At 40.2% G+C, this 24,159-nt stretch overlaps 1 protein-coding gene across 1 annotated transcript in view; it reads right to left on the bottom strand.

Annotated features, from left to right (window-relative positions):
* Window positions 1-1,075: 1,075 nt before the first annotated feature.
* The window catches only part of NUDCD3 (NudC domain containing 3), a 62,095-nt gene continuing 39,011 nt past the window's right edge, over window positions 1,076-24,159 (bottom strand). The window contains exons 4-6 of the mRNA XM_026718017.2: window positions 20,100-20,243; window positions 4,679-4,867; window positions 1,076-3,189 (exon numbers count right to left, since the gene is read on the bottom strand). Coding sequence (XP_026573802.1) covers window positions 3,079-3,189; window positions 4,679-4,867; window positions 20,100-20,243 — 444 coding nt within the window. The 3' untranslated portion in view covers window positions 1,076-3,078. The remainder of the gene's footprint in view (window positions 3,190-4,678; window positions 4,868-20,099; window positions 20,244-24,159) is intronic.

The following is a 24,159-nucleotide window of genomic DNA, read 5'->3' as shown; positions in this document are numbered from 1 at the left end:
CACCACTGAGCCTCATTTTGACTTGTTTTAAGGACATTACATCCAAGTTGGATCAGCCTGCAGTGTTTTTTTCCACTTTAATTTTGCGTGTAACTCCAAATCCAGACCTCCATGGGTTGCTAAATTTGATTTCCATTGATAATTTTTGTGTGAGTTTGTTGTCAGCACATTCAACTATGTAATGAACAAAGAATATTTCATTCATTCAGATCTAGGATGTCTTATTTTTGTGTTCCCTTTATTTTTTTGAGCAGTGTATATTTAAAAATCCAGATAGTGCAAAATTATCCAGGCCTACTTTCTATGACCAACATACAGAAATTGGATTGCAGAGGAATGGCCACTATTGAACAAAATGCATTTTCTGTTTCCAGTGGCAGCTGTTGCCACCATCTTCTGAAGCAAGTGCAAGCCCACTTCAAAGGCACCTTCAACCTTGCACATGTGGGATTGGGATTCCAGCCCTGCCCATCACCTCATAGCTGACCATTTGCTTGCTTCAATCATTGCTTTTGTGGCATGGCAGCTGCTACCCTGAGGGCATGTAATACATCGCAAAGCATGTAGCAAAATGGCTGCTCTCTGCCAACGTAATGGTTCTTGGGTACTGCCTTGTCACCATGGCACTCTGTCTCTTGGGATTGGATTGCTAAGCCCTTGTCTAGGTCCTTCCCAAAGCTCACACTCCATAAAGCTTTCTATAATGGGGAGCACTTAACTATGTTTCTCAAAGACGGATGAATCCTTTCCCACTGTGAAAATTGGAACAATATTCTCTCCACTTCAACCACAGGGTGATTCAACATCTGCACATTCCTGTAAGCCATAAGAGGTGATTCAACACTTCATTGTCTCTCTCATCATGCACATATAGCCAACAAGATGACCCTGGCTTCATCTGCTAGAATAATTCAGGAATGATGCTGTCAATACACTAAAAATAAACCATGGCTATGTTCTCTCATTTCTTACTAGAACCCTACCATTGCATGTCATGCTAAGCTTGGCAAATCAAACCATAGATGGCCCATTAGCCAACCTACACACAGAGACAGACCCAGTGAATGTATTTGTACTCTAAGCCAGTCTTGTGTTTTAATGGGATGTTTTGTGCAGTTTCAGTATTTCATTCAATCATAGTCTAAAATGATACAGGTAATAACCAACATGTTTCCAGTCAACCTAATATTCATATTCTTTGACATTGTATGTTGCTTTCTGGTTCCTTAGGTGATACCCTCATTTTACTTTTAGTTTTTTTCTTCAATTGTCTTTCAGCTTGCTAGAAGATGAAAAAATCACCTCTGAAAAAGCCAATATTTTTGTCAGTTCTGTGCCCAGCTGCCATGGGGTGGAACCCCTTCTGGATGGACACGTTTTCTGTGAAATTAGACTCTGCGGTTGTTATATGGACTTGGTTGTCAGAATTATAATTCCCTCAGGGAAATTGAGCCCCCAAACAGTATGTGTTCTGTCTGTGGAACCCTCCTTCAGGATAGAGGAGACAGCTATTTTAGTTTCTGAGAAGCCCATTTACAGATTCAACTCACTTAAAATGCGTTTTAATATTTTGACGGGGTTGGGACTTTTTTTTATAAATGGACAAAAGGAAATGTAGCATCTTTTTATTTCCTTTTTTGTGTATAGCTATTTCTCATTACGTAGAGGGTTCTTGTGTAATAGCACAAATGTGGAACTAGTTAAAAGGTCCCTAAAAAGATCTAGCCTGTCCAGCTACAGGAGGGTGACTTTTCCTTGTTTGATATTATTATTATTTAAAAAAAAAAGAGTTAGAAGATAATCACAAGGGCCACATGCATACACACATACATATGGAAATTGCTCTGCCCTAGGAGGAAAATTACCATTGGCCTTAATAGCAGTTTTCTTTCTGGGGCAAATAGCAGCTGGGGGGAGGGAGGCTAATTTTGTTGGGACCGCTCTATACAAAAAGGGCTCTTAAAATCTCTGCCAGATGGTCCTGATTACCCCCCATCTCCTGTTGATAAAAATCCCAGAAATGCATAAAATACAATTATGCACTTCATATAATCATAGGTGGGGAAATGAGGACAATGGGGCCATGAGCTCAGAAAGCTTCCTGGCTAGAGCATTTGGAGAGAGGGGCGGGGAGGGGGAGAAGAAAAGGGAGGGAGAGAAACGGGGGAGAGGGAGGAAGAAGGAGGGAGGGAGAGGGAGGAAGAAGGTGGGGGGAGAGTATTGCAGTTTACTGAGATTCTGTGATATCTAAATCACAAACACAAGGAAAACCACAGCATGAAGAACCTATAAGTGTGCCCCTCTTTTCTACTGGTTATTTGTTGGCCAGGCTTTGTAGGCTATCATAGAAATGCTGGTGCAAGTGTCACCTTCTGGATTGGCTCCTTTCCACGGACTTGCATGATCCTCCAATGTTCCCCTCCCACTCCTTGGGTCTTGAGGACCAAACCCACAATTTATATCATGCTCAAATGACACTGATTGCAGATTGTCCGGGGGTTGTTGCTGCCCAGCACACTGAGGAGCTTTTGGGGAACCCAAAGCTGGAGAGCAGGGAGACAGACACACACACAGAGGAGGCGGTTTCAAGGAAGCGAGCAAGAAGTTGTCACCATTTCACCCAGCTGCATCTATTTCTGAAAAGGGGAGGAGGAATACCTTCAACCAAGCTCTCCTCTTCTCCTCCCTCCCCCAAGCAACAAATGAATCCATTAAGGAGACAAGGAAATGCTACCAGCAGTTGCTGGTTGCCGTGGTGACACAGTACGTAATGCTGCTTTTGCTAGGCTTCCCCCACATAAATATCAAAAGCACCAACCTGGCGCTGGAGGGAAGGACTTACACCCACATTCCCACTTCAATTCCCTCTCTGCCCCCTCCCCAAAAGCAAGCCCACACATACCAATCATTTTTAACAATCTTGTCATTTTACAAACAAGCCTCCAAGAACAAGCAGGGACAACAAGAGATCCTTCTAGCACCGAATGCAAGAGTCTGGCAGTAGCATCAGGTTCGTGCCAAAGATGAAGGCCACGATGTTCTCCTCCTCCTCCTCCTCCTCCTCACTTGCTGATACCATTAAAAATGCATATTCCCCGGAGAGATGTTGAACATGGAAGGGTCGAACTTCTGCCCTCGGAATGGAGAGCCTTCGGCATCCCAGCCCTTCTTCAGCATCTCGTGGACTTTCTGAAAACAGGGTAGAGGCAAAAAGCTCAAGAGATGAATTTTCCCTTGCAAGGGTGGCCCAATACCCATACTTTAAATCAGGGCTGTCGGGGAGTTGAAATCCACAGGTCTTAAAGTTGCCAAGCTTGGATGGACACCCCTGGTTTAAATTAAAGGTCAGGCATTTTCAAGGGATTGCAGACAGATATTTAAAATATGTGAGGAAACCAAATCAATTCAAGCCCGTGGTTTTGTTCTGATGGGAGTGAGAGCCATGAATATCACTACAAACCCATTAGTTCGGCCTTCTATCTGATGGGGTGTTTAAGAGTTTTCAACTGTTTAGTGCAATGTTCCCTACCTGGAACTTTCCAGACGTTGGGGACTGCATTTTCCAAATTTTCAACTAAAATGGGATTATACCTTGAAGATGGTTTTGATTATGATGGTTGGGAATTTTGGAAGTTGAAGGTCCAATACGTTGAGAAAGTGCAGGTTGGAATAGACACAGTATTCCTCCCCATTCCTAAACTGTGATTATTCTTAATAGTTATTGGCAGTGGTTTGATAAAGCATATCTGGAAGTTGAATAGTACAGTAGTACAGATTGGCCAATATGGCAAGTCATAACTAATGGAAACCAAAATGTATATGAATTTGCAGCTATACCAGGAAGAGCACAGCATAAAGGAGCAAGGAGACATAAAATTTATTCTCATCATAAAACATCATGGTTTAGGATGAAGTTACAAGACAACATTGTTCCTTTTGGTATATAATGTGAATGGGATCTTGTATCTTTAGGTTATGTTCAGGAGTGTTCCTGTATTTACAACTGGTTGTTTTTTAAACAGTGGTTTCCATTCTTTAATTAACCAAGATGAAAAAATGTTTAGTTCCTACAAAAGGTCTTGTTTGATTGATGAATTCAGCTAGTTTGCAAGCTAGATACATCCTGGTACTTCACATAGAAAGCTGTGAACTGAGTTTACGCTCCAATAGCCCTTTAAGAAAGAACATCACCAAATATCCATTTTATTTAGCAGTTCAGCTAAAAAAACCAACCTAGAATGGTAAAACCCAATATTAAGCATATTTTTTTAAAAAGAAAAGAACCACCTCCAATAGTAACAAGGAACAATCAGCAAACCATTATTATTTTTCTACTTTAACATAGGGCAGTGGACAGTGGGATGCTGCCAGTTTACACTGCTTCTAGTGGTAGCGCCGGTGAGCAGTTGACCCCACCCACCCACCCTTTCCTGTGCTTTATTTCCTTGTTTTTGAGCTCAGCTGATTCCTGCAGCAGAATGGATTGCCGCACCTCAGCTGTTTTACTCACCAGTGCTGAATACAAGGTCAGTTTTGAAGCTTAAAATTGGTGGTTTATGAATGCTGCGCATGCATACAAAGTGTGCGTTAGATGTGTGTGTGCAAAGTGCACTCTCATAGAACCAGTAGTAAAAAAGGGTGAATCCCACCACTGATAGTGGAGTTTTATGAAACGTACCATTTCATGGCTCTGGGGTTTGCCTTGAAGCTTCTGATGATAATCAAAAGACAATCTGTCCAGCACTGCATGTTCTTCTTCATCCACCGTGGCCATAGAACGCTCCTTATTGATTTTATCAATGTCAATCTGTTCTTCGCCTTCCAAAACAGCACTCCACCAGTATTCACCTACTTTGCTGAGGTTAATCTAGGAAAAGACAGAAGCAACATTAGCTGGGATTGAAGCAGCTAGCAAAAACCAAAGAGGAGGAGGTCTTAGGTGCTGCAGCCATTACAGTCTGGGATTGTGAAACAGTTTTCCTCAACCTGGTGTCCTGTAGAAGTTTCATCTTGTAGGATGGTTCCTATTTTATAGGTTAGGAAAGGCGATTTAAAAAAGAACAGAGGGGACTGGAGGCTAAAAACATATGAAGAACGGTTGCAGGAATTGGGTATGTCTAGTTTAATAAAAAGAAGGACTAGGGATGACGTGATAGCAGTCTTCCAATACCTCAGGGGTTGTCCCAAAGAAGAGGGAGTCAAGCTATTCTCCAAAGCACCTGAAAGAAGGACAAGAAGCAATGGAAGTAAACTAATCAGGGAGATAATAACCTAAAACTAGGGAGGAGTTTTCTCACTATTAGAACAATTAATCAGTGGAATGACCTGCCTCCAGAAGTTGTGGGTGTTCCAATACTGGGGATTCTATTCAGTGTCCAATAATACAATTCTTAAAGAAACAGGACTGTTTTGCAATGTGGCAAGATAGAGAAAACTGCTCTTTGAGAGGCTGTGGGGAGAAGTCACAAGTACTACTGGAGGCAAGAAGAAGAAATTATTGATGAGCACATTGGTTAATTAACAATAAAAAAGATGATAACTTTGGTCAAGTGCCAGGTTGAAACTCAAGGTTTCAGAGAGCTTAACGCATACTGGAATCATGAGTCTGTGGAATCTAAAAGGAAGCAAAAAGTAAGGAGAGGTGCAAAGTGAAGGAGAACTGTTTCTCATGAAAATTAGGGCCATTGTTTGCTTCTCAAAACATTATGGATCATTCGCAGAATGTTCCTGCTCCAATCCCACGAGTTTACACTTTTCGTTACAAATATTCAGACTTGACAAACTATAAAGCTGCCCTTAATACTATTTTTTCCACGTAAATGAAGATGAAATTGCATCTCGATCCATATAACACAAACATTGAATCAGAAAAAGGCTAAATCATTGAAGGCTTTCAGTTGTGAAAAAAGAGAAGGAAAATGCACCATGTTCAAAGTTAGGCATGTATGAATTCAGCCACTATGGTTAGTAAGCCAAAATGTATAGCTTAGTATATCATATGAATTCATGGCTTACAAATAAAATGAAAACAAAAATAAAAATGAGGTTGAAGATTCTCAAATATATCTATCATATGAGGCAGAAGCAAGTACTTTCCAGAAATTAATGGCAATTTCTGGAGCACTCACAATAAAAAAAATATAGGGCTTATCACTGAAGACCAATAGAAATTCAGAAAACAGTTGAACTTCAAGTCACAGCTCCATTTTCCTGTTTTTTATCTCTAGTGCATTAGCTCTGCATTCACTCAGCATGACAATTGTTTATACCTTGCCTTTTCTCAATGGGCTTTAAGCTGGCTGCTCCCTTGCCCAGTTTTTCTTAAACATCTGGTGAGCTCAATTAAGCAAAAATACAGGTATTCTACTTACAACAGTTCATTTAGTGACCATTCGAAGTTACAACGGCACTGAAAAAAGTGACCTATGATTATTTTTCATACTTACAAAGCAATCCCTAATGATTTCACCTTCTTCTCTCTGTAGGCGATAGTACATCATGACTTTAAATACGTAATAGGTCTTTAGGAACAATCCTGTATTCTACTGAATTTGGTAGAGCAATTTCCCCTCCAAAAATTCAAATTCTATACAAGAAATACTATCTGACATCAAATAAGATTAGTCAAAATAACTTTCACCTAAGTATTCACCTGATTTATACACTATCAAACTGCATATCTGCAAGTCATTTCTGGTACCTAGAATGAAAACAATTTACCACAAAACAGCCTTTGCTCTACTCTACTCTATTAAAAAAATCTTACAGTAGTAATAGCAATAGCACTTAGACTTATATACCACTTTACAGTGCTTTACAGCCCTCTCTAAGCAGTTTACAAAGTCAGCATATTGCCCCCAACAATCTGAGTCCTCATTTTACCCACCTTGAAGTATGGAAGGCTGAGTCAACTTTGAGCTGGTCAGGATCAAACTCCTGGCAATGAGCAGAGTTATCCTGCAATACTGCATTCTAACCATAGTGCCACCACAGCACATGCAGTAGTTTCAGACTTATTATTAAAGCACACAATAACTGATAATGCTGGGGTGACTAGAAAAGCCAGCTGAATGTAGTGATTAAGGCACCAGGCTAGATTTCAGGAGACCCTGAGTTCTAGTTCCGCTTTAAGCTCAAAGCCAGCTGGGTGACCCTGGGCCAGTCACTTTTCTCAGCCCTTGGAAGGAGGCAATGAAAAACTTTCTGAAAAACTCTGACAAGCAAACTGTAGGAACTGGTCCAGGCAGTCTCTGAGAATCAGACACAATTGAATGGAAGGAAGAAAAAAAACTGTCAAGAGCTGAAGATGGTAATGCCACACTAAGAAAAAAATCGGGCTGGTATTGTTACCATTCCAATCAAATAATACGCCATCCCATCTGCAGCACAAATGGCACAAGCCTGATTTTTGCAAACTTTTCCATTTTCATCTTGCACCCTTAGGTCTGGCTAATTGCTTCTCCTCTGAAGAACTGCTCAAAACTCAGTTTTAAGCATGTAACAAGGTATTCTGCAAACATCTGAAGGAGCAGGTGCAGATACGTAGGTTGCTTTGTTTATATTTATTTATTTAGCCTGCCCACACACCAGGACACTCTGGCTGACTCACAATATCCAATACACGATCAAAACAGTTAAAAACATTATACAAAATGAGACAGCCTACACAAACAGGTGTTTCTCGAGCACATTAACCCCAGGCCTGAAATCAGACCCAGGAGAATGAGTGCCATCCATTTCTCGGGAGGAAGGGGAGGAGACAAGGAAGGTATACTTCTTCGGTCCAACAACATAACAGGGACCTGGAGTTGATTGTCACCATCTAGCTCAGGGGTGGGCAAACTACGGCCCAGGGGCCACATCCGGCCCGTTGGTCTTTTTAATCCGGCCCGCCGAAGATTGGTACAGAATTAAGGTTTGATGTGAATGATTGCATTCATTTTATTTTGACTTGTAATGACAGGCATTTCGACACCAGGTGGCAGCCCGTCTGTCAAATTTTAAAAGTCAATGAGGCCCCCGAGCCAAAAAGTTTGCCCACCCCTGATCTAGCTATTATTCAATTTGGACTTCTAATTAGAAATGGATGAAAATTTGAAAAACAATCAGGGGTGGGATTCAAATTTTTAACAACTGGTTTTGTGGGCGTGGCTTAGGTTATGGACGTGTCTTGGTGGTCATGTGACTAGCTGGGTGTGGCCAACTCAATATCACTCACATCGAGGCACGCATCTCCTCGAGGCACGCATCTCCTTGCCTGGCCTCTCATGACTGAGGGGATGCTGCACCCGTTGTAAGTGTGAAAAATGGTCATAAGTCACTTTTTTCAGTGCCATTGTAACTTTGAATGGTCACTCCACACAAGCAAAGTACCAGCAAAGGAAGGGAAAAAACCCCCAGAGAAGTTCCTGAGACAGGAAGTCTAGTCCTGCCAAGAATGTAATAAGGGTTAACGGAGAGGCAGTTTCTGTAAGCAACACCAGAATGTTTCCTTCCTGCCTTCTTTACAGGATTAGGCCAGTAATTTCTTCTAACAACCGGTTCTCTGAACTGCTTAGAATGTTAACAACTAGTTCTACCGAATAGGTGCGAACTGGTAGAATCCCACCCCTGAAAACAATTTAATCTGTGCTTCTCAGACAATACAGAACCAACTACTTTTTAATTGACAAATGTCTTAGAATTTTGCAGCATTAGGCTCAATATTTGCATAAGGCTCAGAAAAGCTACATGAGAGTATAAATGGAAATTTTTCTATAACCCTGAAAAAACAAACCCAGAGATCTACTCTAAAACTCAGTGGAACACATTTAGGATATAATATGTGCATAACTGACATCAAAAGTACATAAATTAGTTCTTTAAGTATTAACAATTGTTCAATTTCTACTTCTAATACTGCATTAAAATATAAGCTCTACCCTAATAAAGATCTCTGTCTTAATACAGATTCCTGTGCTATAGTCTGTACTGAAATACAGTTCTGATCAAATGCAAAGTTTCTATTTCTTTTTTGCCTCCCCTCTCCCAGTGCCTCCATCTGGTTTAATATTTTCTTCAAACATTTTTTTAAAAAGACATTCCAGAGAACTCTGACATCTTTGATCATTTTAATAGTGCTACTACTCTAATGTGAGCATTGGATTGTTTTCTCCTGTGTAGTGCATGTCGTTATTTGCTATTACAAGCAGTCACAGACACACGCACACACGCACACCACTCTTGTAAACCTAAACCAAATACAGATTACAGGGGAGGAAGAATTCAGCTGAATTGGAGCCTGCAAAACCCAGGAGGAAGAATACAAGTAGTTCTTGAATTATGATCACAATTGAGCTCAAATTTCTGTTGTTAGGTGAGACATTTGTTAAGTGAGTTATGTGCCCGATTTTATGACCTTTCTTACCACAGTCGTTAAGTGAATCACTGCAGTTGTTAAGTTAGTAACATGGTTAAGTGAACTTAGCTTCCCCATTGACTTTGCTTGTCAAAAGGTTATAAAAAGTGATCACATGACTCCAGGACACTGCAATGGTCATAAATATGGATCAGTTGCCAACCGCCTGTATTTTGAGAACGTGATCTGCTGCAACAGTCTTAACTGTGAAAAATGGTCCTAAGTCACTTTTTTCAATGCTGTTGTAACTTTGAACAGTCACTAAACAAACTGTTGTAAGTTGAGGACTACTTGTACACAGTGCCAAGATTACTAGTGAGCCAAGCCAACATCAACCGAAAGGCTCTGTAGACATTTTCTCACATGTGTGCTTCTCGTTTCCAGATTTCATAGGATACTATAAATCAGTGGTTCCCAAACCTTTTCAGTCGACCTTCCCCTTGGTGCTACAAACTCATGCTCAATACCCCCCACCCAGGGGGTGGGATTCAAATTTCTGTGGGCGTGGCCTAATTTGAGAGTGTGGTTTGCTGGCCACGTGACTGGGTGGGCGTGGTTTGATGACTGGCAAACCAAATACAAGTGGTCCTCACTTAATGGCCAGTTGCTTATGATTGGCCTCCCCAGAACTACTTGACCTGTTTTTGGAGTTTTGACAGCCATGCACACACACATACTCCCTTCTAACCCTGCTGGAGCAGGTCATTGGACTAGAATCGGCAAAGCACCTCTGATTAGATTCTAGTAATCAATTCTAGTGGTGAATAGAATCTAATCAGAGATGCTTTGCTGATTCTTGTTGATTTGTTTTATTTATATTTCTTTATTTTATGTTGCTGAATTGCATTGACATATGTGTCCCTTCTTGTGCACAGCCCAGAAGCTTTTGTGATTCTTTGTAGCAAAAATTACCGACCTCTTGCTTTGCTCTATTTTTCAAACGTGCCACTCATGCCGCATTCTAGGTGCCAGTCCCACAGGTCCACCCCATTGAGCCCGCTGCACTGGAGGGACCTGCCCAAGCAAGTCTGAGCGGAGTGGTGCACCAAATCAATGGGGTGAGCCTGGGAGAGGGAAAGAGAGAGAGAGAAAAGAAAGAGAGAAGGAAGAGAGAAAGAGAGAAGGATGATCCCGCGGGGCCTCACCCCGAATGCATTGGCAGCGGGATGCTTGAAAAGGAGAGCAAAGCCACTCTGGTTTGCTCTCCTTTCCCAATGCTGTGTTCAGGGTGAGGCCCCGCAGGCTTACCCCATTGAGCCCTTTGCACCGGAGCGTGCAAGTCAATGGGGCGATCCTGCGGGGCCTCGCCTTGAACGCGATGGCGGCAGGATTTTTTCTCACCCCTGAATTGTGTTCTGCGAGGGCCCCACCTCCTGCGCCCTCCTGCCGCCTCTTAGCACCCCCCTGCCAGCCCCTTTGCCTCTTAGCACCCCCCACCAAGGCATCCCACCGCCCCCCAGGGGGTGATACCGCCCACTTTGGGAACCACTGCTATAAATCCTTCCCTGCAAAAATTGCATATAACATTTTTGTTCATGAATCCTGCCCATAAGCATCCTGTCAAATCAACTCCTTTAAAGCAGATATATAGTAAGCATGAGACAAGTTCCTAAAGATGACAGTAATGTGACACGCTGTTTCTGAATTTCCAAGGCAACTGCTTGGAAAGATTCCAGCCTTATATTTTCCACTAAAAATCAATTATTCATTCAGTCCATTGTGATTAAGAGTATTCTCACCACTTTTGCCTTTGGAGTTTCTCTCCAAAAACATAAACGTGTTAGAATTGTCCACCAAAAAACAATAGAGTGTTTATCGAAAAAAGCCAAACAGCTTACTACTGTGAGTTAGTAAAACGCAGAAACAAAAATAGTTCAGCCCAGCACCCTGAACAGATTCTAAAAACAGCTCCTGTGAATCTATTTCAGTCCTGTTCTCCAACACACTAACTAGGGTAATGGAGAAGGGTCATACAGAGAAATATTATTGATGAAGCCAGGAGTTTGGGGAAGTGCATTTGAACCAGAGACAGAAGTAATACCAATCTTCCACTTGACTGACTTTGAAGAACAGTATTAAAGATTTCAAAAGTATAATTTCCTCCTGAGATATGCTTGATTTGTATTAACACTTTCTTCTACATAGAGTTTTTGCCATATTAGAAAGCAGCACCAGGACTACTTGGGGAAAAAAGGAATTCCAAGAAGATTGCAGATTATTTTTGCAAATACCACAAGGCAGAGAACAGAATTTCTTCTTCCTATTTTCCCCACAACAATAACCCTATGAGATGAGTTGGGCTAAGAGAGAGAGGCTGACCCAAGGCCACCCAGCTGACTTTTTAAAGCAGCTATGGCAATTAGTTTTAGGAATTGCCTGATCATGAATTTCTGAACTTCATAAAGCTGATGAGTAAATGACTTGGAAGTCACCTGCAATCCCAAAACATTCTACTTTTTTATCTATGGAGATTCTCAGTCATCCAGGTCATGGTTGTCCCAAAGGTGCTTTTTCAAGAGGCAACTGGACTTTCTGTTTTTTCTTTGAACACTTTTCGCTTCTCATCCAAGAACCTTCTTCAGCTCTGACTGGATAGTGGGGAATGGAAGGATTTATATTCCTTGCAGACAGCTGGTCATTTGCATTCTTTTAGCAAAGAGGCAATCTATGTCAAAATTGAACAGCCCTCTCTCAACAGAGACTGAGGGATACAACATCAATCTATCTCCAGTCTAAAACACAGTCCTTTCAACAGTTCCAAGAAGGCTCCACACCCATTTGCACCATTCAGGTGACTTTGATGACACAGATAAACCTCCAGATGCTATTAAAATAGTACCCTGTTTCTCCAACAATACAGCCTCCCCCAATAGGAAGTCCCAGCAAGTTTTATAGGCATAAAATGAAATTAAGCCCCTCCCCCCAAATTAAGGCCTATATTAAAACATGCGAAATGGGGGAATGGTGGGGGGGGCTTGCGGTTAGGAAATACTTTTGTTGCACACCCGGATATGGTGCTGCCTGCGTTGACCCAGATACAAAGTGCCCCACCAATGCCGAGGTCAACATTCAAGTCGTCACTGCCCGCCCCAAGATGCAAGGGGGGGAAATTAAGTCACCCCCGAAAAGACGGCCTAGCCATTTTTTCGGGGCTCAAAAAAAAAATAAGACCCGGCTTTATTATATGAGAAACATGGTAAACTTCAGCCAAAATGTAAACATCAGCTACACAATATTCTTAAAAAAACCATTCTTAAAAAAAAAAAACACAAGTTGGTAGACCTTATAGAACTAGAAAATAAAAAAAAATGTAGAAATCTGTACATATTATTGAGAAGCCAAAGCAAAACTAACAATTAGTAAGTGATTTCCAAAGGAGCATGACTGCCCTCTAAGATCAAAGGAAAGTGGCAAGGAGGTAAGATAAAGGCAACAGATAGTTAAAATATTAAATCGGTTTTCCCCAACTTGATGTTTCTCAAATTGGTTGGAAATTATTGTAGTTGAAGTAAAGCATCTGAAGATTAACCAAATTGGAGAAGGCTATATGAAAAGATGTTGCTTCTCTAGAAGTCCTGGAACCTACAGACTGATATTAGTAATAGCTCCCTGAAGAACTAAGGGTAGTCCTCGAATTACAGTAGTTTGTTTAGAGACCGTTCAAAGTTACAAGGGCGCTGAAAAAAGTAACTTATGACCAGTTTTGACACTTATGACCTTTATAGCATCCCCATGACCCTGTGATCAAAATTCAAATGTTTGGAACTGATTCATAGTTGTGTGCCAAGATCATGTGATCCCGTTTTGCAACCTTTTGACAAGCAACATCAATGGGAAAGCCAGATTCACTTAAAAACTGGGTTGCTAAGGTATCTACTGCAGTGATTCATTTAACAATGGTGAAAAGAAAAATCATAAAATGGGATAAAATGCCCTCAATTAGCAACAGAAATTTTGGGCTCAGTTGGTAGTGGTAGCTGAGGACTACCTGTATGGCAAACCTTAATCCCTTGATTTAAACACAAAGAAATATTTAGGATGTCCACAGAATTGCAGAAATTTTGGCCACTGCTTTAGGTCATCACATTTAAATATCTTTTTTCAGATTTATTTTACACAGGTAATAGCCTCCTAAAAATGTTTGAAGAATATGCCAAGATTTTACTGGATTTCCTATATTCAGTCCCTAAAGTGATCCAATAATGAAGAATCTACAATAGAAGCCAAATCTGAGTAGTTACCTATCTTTCAGAAAGGTTCATTTAAATGCATGGCAGGCACATATTCACTGGCAGAGTATAATGCTACCAGCACATCACAAGAATGTTTGAGCAGTCACCAATAATGTATAGGTAATGTCATTGGGAGATATTATCTTGATAATGCATTGCTAAATATAATTGGACGAAATTCTTCCCCAGGGTAGAAGTATCCCCCCAGTGCTTTCCTAAAACCTATCCATTTCACTGAAACAAACTGTTAAATGCCTATATCTGAAAATAAGTTTAAAGGACAAGATTTTAAAGATTTCAATCAACTTGCTTTGCATTAGAGAGACTTTCAAAAGTAACCGGTCAGGAATATTATTCTCCTTTTCTGACATAAACCAGCACCTATACCTTAGTCCATACTACATGAAATCATTCTGAAGGCTGAGCAAATTTGATCTAGAAACACATAAATATAAGTAGATCAAATCTGTAATGACTTATGTTCAGATCTCCATAGTGTTTTTATCACACTGAAGATATTAATTTCAGCAAAAATCAAGCACCAGATAGGTTAAGGTTTTGCCTAATTCTCACACCCACAGCCAACACTAGAACTAACAAAAGCTGATTAAAACTGCTGCAGAACCTGCCTTCAGCACCAACTGTTGCTGATTAAATCTAAATTTATTAATACAGTAGAGCATGAAAGCTTTCGCCTCCAGCAAAATTTGCAGTAGTGAGCTGTATGTATAAGAAATAACAAAGAATACCAGAACTCCAAGAGTAATATGCTGAAGTTAAATTTGATCAGCCAGTTTGTTGGTTCATCGTTAGCAATCCAACTGAGGACATAGCCCCATGCAGAGAAGTCTGAGGCTATATAGCTTTGTTTGCAATATAATAATAAAAACTGTCGATAAGAAAAACAAAGAAGTCTGAATAGTGGACATTGTAATACTTGGAGACAGCAGAAGACAAGAGGAAGAACTGGAGAAAATCACAAAATACAAAACCACGTAAAAATAGAACAACAGTGACAAAAGAAAGCAAAGGTAGTACTGATAATAATAGTATCGTGAGTGCAATTTGGAGCACCATGAATGCCATTAGCATTGTCAAAATCACCACCAGTCAATTACAAAAGGCAGCTTTATTTGGAACAGCTTACATCCTGTGACAATACCTTTAATATTATTAACACAGGGTCTGCCTATCTCAGGTCCTTGGGAAAGATTTCATAGGTGGAAAAAATGCCAAATCTTCTCTTGGGCTGACTGGTGCAACCAACCATAATAAATGGAGCAAAAGAGATGTTATGGCTGGAACAGTTCCATTGTGCAATCGCCCCTGACTCCTATCCTTATATCTGGAGGCTGAAAAGGTAAGATAATCTTAAATTAGCATTACACATCCCAAAATCTGGTCAGAAATGTGATCACAAATATATGATTAAACTAGGCCAGCCTTCCACAAACCACCCTGTCTTAACCATTTTTCGATTCTAATTCTAATTCTGGTGTCATGTAAGGTTTGGCTCAACATATCATGCAATCTACATCTAAAGGAAGGTGTGATGAGCCCAAATGCAAAGTAGAAGCAACTTTTCTGTCTCTTAATTGTTCTATCAATCCAAAATAAGTAACTCCAAAAACAACTTTCATAATGCCACAAATCTTTTTGCCCACTCTTTCAAATCTACCTACCTGGGGGATCTTATCCATGAACTCAACACTCCAAATCATCTCTTTAAATTTCTACTCAAATAAGGGTATGAAACTGAACTGATAAGTTATTTTAACCTTAATTTAGTTGTGTTTCTTTTTCTCCTAATTCTTCCCTGTATGTATTTTTTTCTAAAGCAAATGTTAGATAAGCCCATTCGATTAGGGATAGCATGTCTGCTTTGTATTACTCAAAGCACATTCACACACAGTCCCTGGCTTAAGGCCTTACTGTCTTTACATCAACATCCACTTTTTAATGCCTTAGCATCTCAATATTTTTGGGAAGGGTGAAGGTTGAAGTGTTAACAACAAAGCAAAGTTGATGGGAACACATCACATCTGTGGGCAGAGCCAGCTTTTTCTTCTGTTTGAGAACATATGATACATATATATTTTGAGATTCAGAATACCATTTTAATGTGTTTGCCATTTCAAATGCTGCTGAAAGAAGTTCCAATGACTGGAACTTCTGGAAGTTAGTCTGAAGAAGTTCCAATGACTGCAACAAAAATAAGTGGGGACTGAGGGTTGCAACTTACACCTAAGGGCTCCAGCTGCCCACTTCTAATATGGCTGTTCAACTGTGACTTAGACCATTGGGTTTGACTTAGGATACAGCAACTCTCTATGCTTCTAATAAACTATAGATAGTCCTTAATTTACAACAGTTCGCTTAGTGACCGTTTTGAGTTTACAATGGCACTGAAAAAAGTGACTTATGGCCATTTTTCATACTTAACACAGTTACAGCATCCCCATGATTAGGTGATTTACATTCAGGTGCTTGACAGCTGACTCACATTTATGACAGTTGCAGAGTCCCTGGGTCATGTGATCACCTTTTGCGACCTTCCAAGAAGCAAATCAATGAGGGAACCAGATCCACTTAACAACTGTATTACTAATTTAACAACTTCAGTGTTTCACTTAACAAATGTGTCAATAAAAGTCATAAAATTGGCCAAACTCATTTACAATTTTTTCACTTAGCAACATAAACTTTGGGCTCAATTGTGGTCGTAAATTGAAAACTATCTATATATCAAAGCAGATATTTTTGTACTTGGAAGGAGTTAATTTTTCAACCTTCCACCTTTTTCAGGCAGCTAAAGATTCTCCATTATTTTATGACTCCACCAAGGTTTCTAGAGTGAATACAGGGTCCTCCCCAGCTCCCATTTTCTATTCAGACATCAACAGAAGAGTAAGGATGAGGGACAGAGGAGCCTGAGGCTGTTTAAAGAGCTACAGGGCCCTAGAGAAAAGAAATGGAAAGAGAAACAGACCAGTAATAAAAAAATTGACATAAAAGCAGAAGTTAAAAGACTGTATCAGTCTTTTAAAGTAAAAGGAAGAACATGATCTGAAACCTCAAGATGAAGCACTTCTGTTAAAGGATAACATTTCAGGTCTGGTAAGTGTCTTGATGACAGAGTGCATGGAAAAGCCCCATAGCAAAAAATATCAAACATTAAAAGCAAAACTGTGCAGTTATATAGGCAGTTGCACATGATGTTTTTTGCAGCAAAAATTAGCAATGCCTTCACTATGCTGTTCAAAAGGAATGTATGTCCATCATATTTCTGGGGAAGGGTTACCCAGCTAAGAAGCAGCCCAGCTGAGAAGCAGCCCAGTGTCCCAACCAAGAAGTGGCCAGGCCACCCATCTGAGGGAAGGAGAGACAGCCGATTTGAGAGACAGAGAGGCAGCCAGTGACCCAGCCTGAGCGGAGCCGTTACAGTGCAAATGGAGGCCACTGAGCAGTGGTGAAACACATCTAGGTAGCAGATCAGTGGCTGTGAGCAGCATGGAAGACTTGAGCAGCAGTGGTGGAAAGCTATGTGACAGAGAAGTGAAGTGTCCTGAGCAGCGACTAAGAGCAGTGCAGTGGATTAGCAGTGGGTGAGAGCAGTACAAGGGCAATTGAGCAGTGACACCCAGAGCAGTGGTTGAGAGCAGTGTGGCAGACAAGCAGCAGTTGAGAGTAGCATGGTACACCCTCTAAGCAGAGTGCCTACATTAGCTCATCTAAGCAGAGCTCCCACATTGTACCTGAAAACCCCGGCAGTGGCCAGGCAACTGAAGGGCAAGAAACCAGGGGGGAAAAGAATAAGTACAAAACACTTGTGGATAGGGAGGAAAAGGATAAACTTTCAAGTCAGGGAGTAGAGGGTTAAGAGCAAAGCATCTCTTAGAAAATAGCCAGAGACTTCCAAAAATAAAAGTGCATATTACTTTATAAAGGGCCAAAAACTCTTGTAAATTCTTAATTTTAAAAAATCTCTGAATTCTCTTTCTTAAGAAAAATTCCTTTTTATTTTTTAAATTTCTTTTTTCAATTTTAAAATTCCTTGTTCCAATTTTAATCTTCCTTTTTTAACTCTTAAATATCATTTTTAATTTAAAATTCTTTTTTCAATTTTTCAATTCTTTTTTCATTGTTTTATAAAATTCCTTTGTCAATTTTAACAATTTTGCCTAAGCAAAATTGCATGGATAATAATCCTAAAAGGGAAAACAAGAAGCATGGGAAGCACTGAAAAATATGATAATAAAAGCTCAGTCCTACACAATAACCACTAAAAAAGAACAAGAAATCCAAAAAGAAACCAGCACAAAGATCTCGCTGATAAACTGAAAGACAAAAAGGATTAGTACAAAAAATAGAAAGATGGACATATAACTAAAGCAGAATATCAGCAGATAGCCCAAATCTGCAAAGATGCAGTCAAGAAAACAAAGGTTCAGAATGAACAAAGACTGGCTGAGGAATTCTGGGAGTTCACAAGTCCACAAGTCTTAAAAGTTGCCAAGTTTGGAGACCTCTGTGTTAAGAGAACATCTGCCTGACCTTGATGAATATAAATCACCAGGACCTGATGGATTATATCCCAGAGTTCTGAAAGAGCTGGTAGACGTTATCTCAGAACCATTGTATCATATCTTTAAAAAATCATGGAGCACTGGGAACTACCAGAGAACTGAAAAAGAGCGGGTGTGATTCCCATCTTCAGAAAAGTGGAGAAAAACAGACCCAGGAAATTACAGATCAATCAGTTTAACATCAATACCTGGGAAGATCCTGGAAAAAATAATTTAAAAAAAAAAACAGATCTGTGAACATTTAGAAACAAATGAAGTTAACTAGTAGCCAGTACGGGTTTGTTAAGAACAGATCATGCCAAACTAATCTTATTTTATTCTTTGACAAAGTGACTAAATTAGTAGACCAGCTGTGGTCTACTGTGGACATACGGTAGTATAGACTTCAGCAAGGCATTTGACAAAGTAGACCACAATCTACTTCTTGATAAGCTAGAAAAATGTGAGATAGACAACATTACCACCAGATGGATTTGTAACTGGCTGACAAATCGTACTCAACAAGTAGTCCTTAATGGTACCACATCCACATGGAGGGAAGTAAGCAGTGGAGTACCACAAGGTTCTGTCTTAGGCCCAGTACTCTTCCAGATCTTCATAAATGACGGAATAGAAGGAGAACTCATCAAATTTGCAGGTGACATTAAACTGGCAGGAACAGCCAACACTCCAAAAGACGAGCTCAAGATCCAAAAATATTTTGATAGACTTAAATAAATGGGCCCTATGCAACAAAATGAAATTTAATGTGGAGAAAAGCAAAACTTTACACCTGGGCAGAAAAAACCAAAAAAACGCAAAGATTAGGCGAAACCTGGCTCCAAAACAATAACTCTGAGAAGGACTTTGGAGTCTTAGCAGTGTTCCAAGATTTGAGGGGCTTCTACAAAGATGAGGAGGTCAACCTGTTCTCCAAAGCACCAGAGGGCAGGCCCAGAAACAATGCATGGAAACTAATCAAGGAGAGGAGCAACCTGGAATTGAGGAGAAACTTCCTAACAGTGAGGATAATTAACCAATGGAACAGCTTGCCTTCAGACATTGTGGGTGCTTTATTACTGGAGGATTTTAAGAAGAGACTGGACAGTCACTTGTCTGAAATGGTATAGGGTTTCCTGCTTGAGTGGGGGGCTGGACTAGAAGACCTCCAAGGTCCCTCCCAGCTCTGATTCTGATATTAACCTGAAAGCGGTTCACAGGTTTTAAAAAAATATATAATATAGGTAGTCCTTGACTTATGGCCATTCATTTGGTGATTGTTCGAAGTTATGACATTGCTGAAAAAGTTCCTCAAACTTAATGACTGTTGCATATGGACATATGATCATATGTGGTGACAGAGTGGTTAGAATGCAGAATTGCAGGCTAACTGTGACTACAGCCAGAAGTTTGATCCTGACCAGCTCAAGGTTGACCCATCCTTCCATCCTTCCGAGGTGGGTAAAATGAGGACTCAATATGCTGACTCCGTAAACCACTCAAGAGAATGCTGTAAGTACTATGAAACTGTATATAAATCTAAGTACTATTACTATCAAAATTTGGGCTCTTGGCAACTGGTTCATATTTATAATCAGTTGCAGTGATCCGTAGTAACATGATCGCAATTTGCAACTTTTTTCGCCTGTTGCCCCGTTCAGAAGAATTAGTCACACTTATCATGGCATTCGCTTAACAACAATGAATTCATTTAATAACCATCATAAAATAGTTGTAAAATCAGGTGTGACTCAAGTCATGACTGCAACCACTTAGGATGGAAATTTCAATCCCAATTGTGGTCAAAAATTGAGGAATACCTGCAGGGTATGTACATATGCAGATACGAGAGTGCATATACATGTACACATATACATTGAAAGGAAATTATGAGCTAGTCCTTACTAGAATACATTTCCCAGGTTCTAAACTCCAGACAGAGTTCTCTGTGTTGATCCTGTGGGTAAGGGCACCCTCCATGAGCACCCGGTGTCCACTTCTCTCCACCACTGATACATGGATTGAACTACTGCTGATGTCCACTGAAACCTGAAAGAAACACAGAAAAATGAATTAGCAATGTGATTCATCCCTTAATAGTCCTTTCAGGGTTACAGCAGAAGATTAGAATACAAACACAATGCAGTACAAAGAAAACTTCACACTTTCGAATTTCTAATTTATAGACTGCATGCCTTTATTACCTTGCCAAGTCCCCAGGTTCTACAAAATACAAAAGGATTGTTCATAAATGAGGAATGGGTCAGGTTGTGTGGGACTGACTTGTGTTTCTTTTAGCAGAAGTCAGAAAGGACTACATGGTATGTCCAGTATGGGACCCTTTTAAAGTAGCCGTGTGCAAAGCAAGGTTGAAATGGAAAATGAAAACAAGTGGGTAGAATAGTTGTTCTTTCATCAAACACAGTCCAGGATTCCAAGGGAAAAAGGTGGAAGGCTAGTCCTTTTACTGTGAGCTGCTCCCTCCATGGGGAAGTCAGGTTCCCCATACAAATCAGAAACAGCAATTATAGGACATATGCAGTCAGCAGATATGTGGTATAGGTGCCTCACTGCTTCCAGGAGGAAGATGTAGCATTATTAGCAACATTAAAATATTATTCCTTTGTTGGCCCAAAATTAGGAGTAACTCAACAAGGATGAGCCATTTTCTCAGAACTAATCCTCATCCTGTAACAAACAAGCATCTGAAAGCAGACATTTAGCCATTGAATCACCCGTGGTTTTTTCCCTTGTTATTGTCTTTGAAATACTCGTTGTGAAGTGCTTCTGGCATAATTCATCATTTAAATGTTATTTACAATATAACTGTATACATGTTTACCCTGAAGTAAGTGCTAGTAAGTCTAATGGGATTCAGATAATAGAACCCTTCAGCTTGTGCTGAACTACCAACTCCCATCTTCATTTTATACCGATTGAACTGGTTAGGATTGAGGAATCTTAATTCATCTATCCCTAGAGGTCATGGTTTCCTACCTCTGGCATATAGGCCTGCTCGAGTTTAGTAGTGAATAAAAATGTATTTTGTAAGATCATTGCTTTCTAGAAAGACAGTTGGTTTAATAAATGGCTTATGGACAGAACAAACAAGAGTGCTCAGCATTTCATTTGCTTAGGGAACAAGTGACATTGGCCCTACTTTGGTTCAGTTGTAAACAGGGGTGGGATTCTACTGGTTCACACCAGTTCTACAGAACTGATTGTTATGATTCTACACAGTCTGGAGAACCGGCAAATTGCACCACTGGCTGGCCCCTCCCCTCCCCACCCACCCAGTCACTTCTTATCTCGCATGCGCTCCACCCAACTTGCCTGTGTTGTGCCTTCACCTAATTTTTGGTAAGTTGCTATTTTTCCTTTTTCCCCCTTACTGCTGTTCCAACTATCAGCTGTGCCACGTGATTTAGATTAGCTAGAAAGCAGGAAATCATCAGATTTCTTGCTTTCTAGCTAATCTAAATCACTGCTGTACTGCTTCGCCTTTGCCCCTCAGGCTTCCTTGAGGCCCAGTCAGGGGTGGTATTCAGGGGGCTAGGGGAGGGAGAAGTGGCTGGAGAGCAGAGCTGAACCTTCCTTAAGACTGAACCTTCTATTTTTCAGTGCAGACTCAGGCAGCAGATTGCAGAAAGTTGGATCTGTGAACTACTCTGTGATTCTGCAAGCAACTCAATCTGCCTGCCTGCTTTGCCTGATTTTGGGTAAAAGTTGCTCTTTTTTAAATAAAAAGTTCAATATTTATATACATGGTGTGTTGTGAGTTAATTTTGTGTTTCCTTGCAGGAAAATTTTATGAGTTTGCTTGCAAGCAAATTTTATGTGATAGTCTCAGCAGCAGATTGCAGAAAGGTAGATCTGTGAGTGACTCTGTGAGCAACTCAATCTGCCTGCCTGCTTTGCCTGATTTTGGGTAAAAGTTGCTCTTTTTTTAATAAAAAATCAATATTTACATCAATATTTACAATATTTACATACAAGCCATGCCCACCCAGTCACATGATAACTAAGCCACGCCTAGTCAGCAAGCCACGCCCCCAGTCATATGACCACTAAGCCATACCCACAAATTAGGCAACGCCCACAGAAACAGTTGTTAAGAAATTTGAATCCCACCCCTGGTTGTAAAGCTTGCAACCATTTCATTTTACAAAGATGTAGAACACACAGATACCTACACCCATAAATCCTATATTAGCACAAAACCTTTTGTTTTCCTGGTCTAAGATACAGAGAGTTAAGATGGATTGTGTTTTCTATAGGAATGTAATGCATAACACAATTGATTAACCCAGATCAATGTGTTCCAGGTACAAGTCCTTTGCCAGAGTTATTAATTCAATACTAATTTGCCATTTGGCCAACTGTAGATTGCAGGGGTGGTAAGCACCATCCCTGCTTCTTTGGGCTGTTCATTAAAAAAGTTGAGAATGAAAAACAAAGCCCAATCCACCCATCTCCAAGATGCTACACTACGCAAGGAGAAACAAACTGGCACTGCTTCCAAATTACGGATTTGTTGTTGTTTAATCATGTTCAACTCTTCACAACCCCATGCACCACAGCATGCCAGGCTCCTCCGTTCTCCACTGCCTCCCAGAGTTTATTTATTTTATTTATATGATTTGTCAATCACTTACAAGATACAGGAATAAGAATAAACGTAGTTTTGAATACATGAGATGGATACTTATAAGAAAAATAAAAAGAAACAATAGGAGAGAGACAGTAGGCACAATTGGTGCGCTTATGCACACTCCCTACAGGCCTCTTAGGAAGGCGGTGAGGTCAATAGTAGACGGTCTAAGGTTAAAGTTTTTGGGGTTTGGGGAAGAAACCACAGAGTCAGGTAGAGTATTCCAAACATTGACTACTCTGTTGCTGAAGACGTATTTTCTGCAATCAAGTTTGGTGCAGTTAACCTTGAGTTTGTTATCTATTGTGTGCTCTTGTATTGTTATGATTGAAGCTGGAGTATTCATTTGCAGGTAGTAGTAGTTAGTAGTGTGATATTACCAGAGAAAAAGCTACGTAGGATGAGATTAACAACTCTTAATGCCTTTTTGGCTATGTAGTTACAGTGGGCTCTAGCACTTAGATCATTAGAGATGAGTACTCCAAGGTCCTTGACAGAGTTTGGAACCTCAACAAGGTCTTGACTATTTAGCTTGTATTTTATTTTCTGATTTTTTTGCCAATATGTAAGACAGAGCATTTATTTGTTGAGATTTGAAGTTGCCATTTGATTGACCATTCTGATACATAGTCAAGGTCTTTTTGGAGGGTAGTAGTATTATCTGTGGTATTGAATAGCTTTACATCATCAGCGAACACAGTTGCTCTTAATGTGATCATAGACGTCATTTATGTAGAGTATGAAGAGAATTGGTCCTAAAACACTGCCTTGGGGGACACCACTGTTGACAGGTACAGAATTTGATAGGACACTCCCAATTTTGACCATTTGTTGTCTGTTTGACTGGAATGCTTCTATCCAGTTATGCAGTTGTCCAGAGATACCATAAGATTTTAGTTTTAGGAGTAGTTTGTTGTGTACCACTGAATCAAAGGCTTTACAGAAACCTATGTACATTGCATCTATTGCTTTGCCCTGATCAAATTGTGTAGTCCATATGTTTTTGCAGTGTAAGAGTTGCAGATTACAGGATAGTTTTTTTCTGAAACCAAATTGTTTATTAGAGAGTAGCTTGTTTGTCTCTAAGTGGAGGATAATGGATTGGTTAATAATTGATTCCATGATTTTACAGGTGATGCAGCATAAAGAGATTGGTCTGTATTTTCAACTAGGCTGGGGTTTCCCTTTTTGAAGATGGGGATGACCATGGCTTGTGACCATAGTTTTGGCAAGGAGCTGGTCCTGAAAGATTTTTCAAAGATTATGCTTAGAGGTTCGGCTATGGCAGTGGATAGCTTTTTTAAGAAGTAGGCA

The sequence above is a fragment of the Pseudonaja textilis genome, chromosome 9 (genome assembly GCF_049901715.1).
Source record: "Pseudonaja textilis isolate UNSWEBS1 chromosome 9, rPseTex1.2, whole genome shotgun sequence".
Lineage (NCBI taxonomy): Eukaryota > Metazoa > Chordata > Lepidosauria > Squamata > Elapidae > Pseudonaja > Pseudonaja textilis.
The sequence above is the reverse complement of the archived record's forward strand: the minus strand, read 5'-3'. Positions and strand labels throughout refer to the sequence as shown.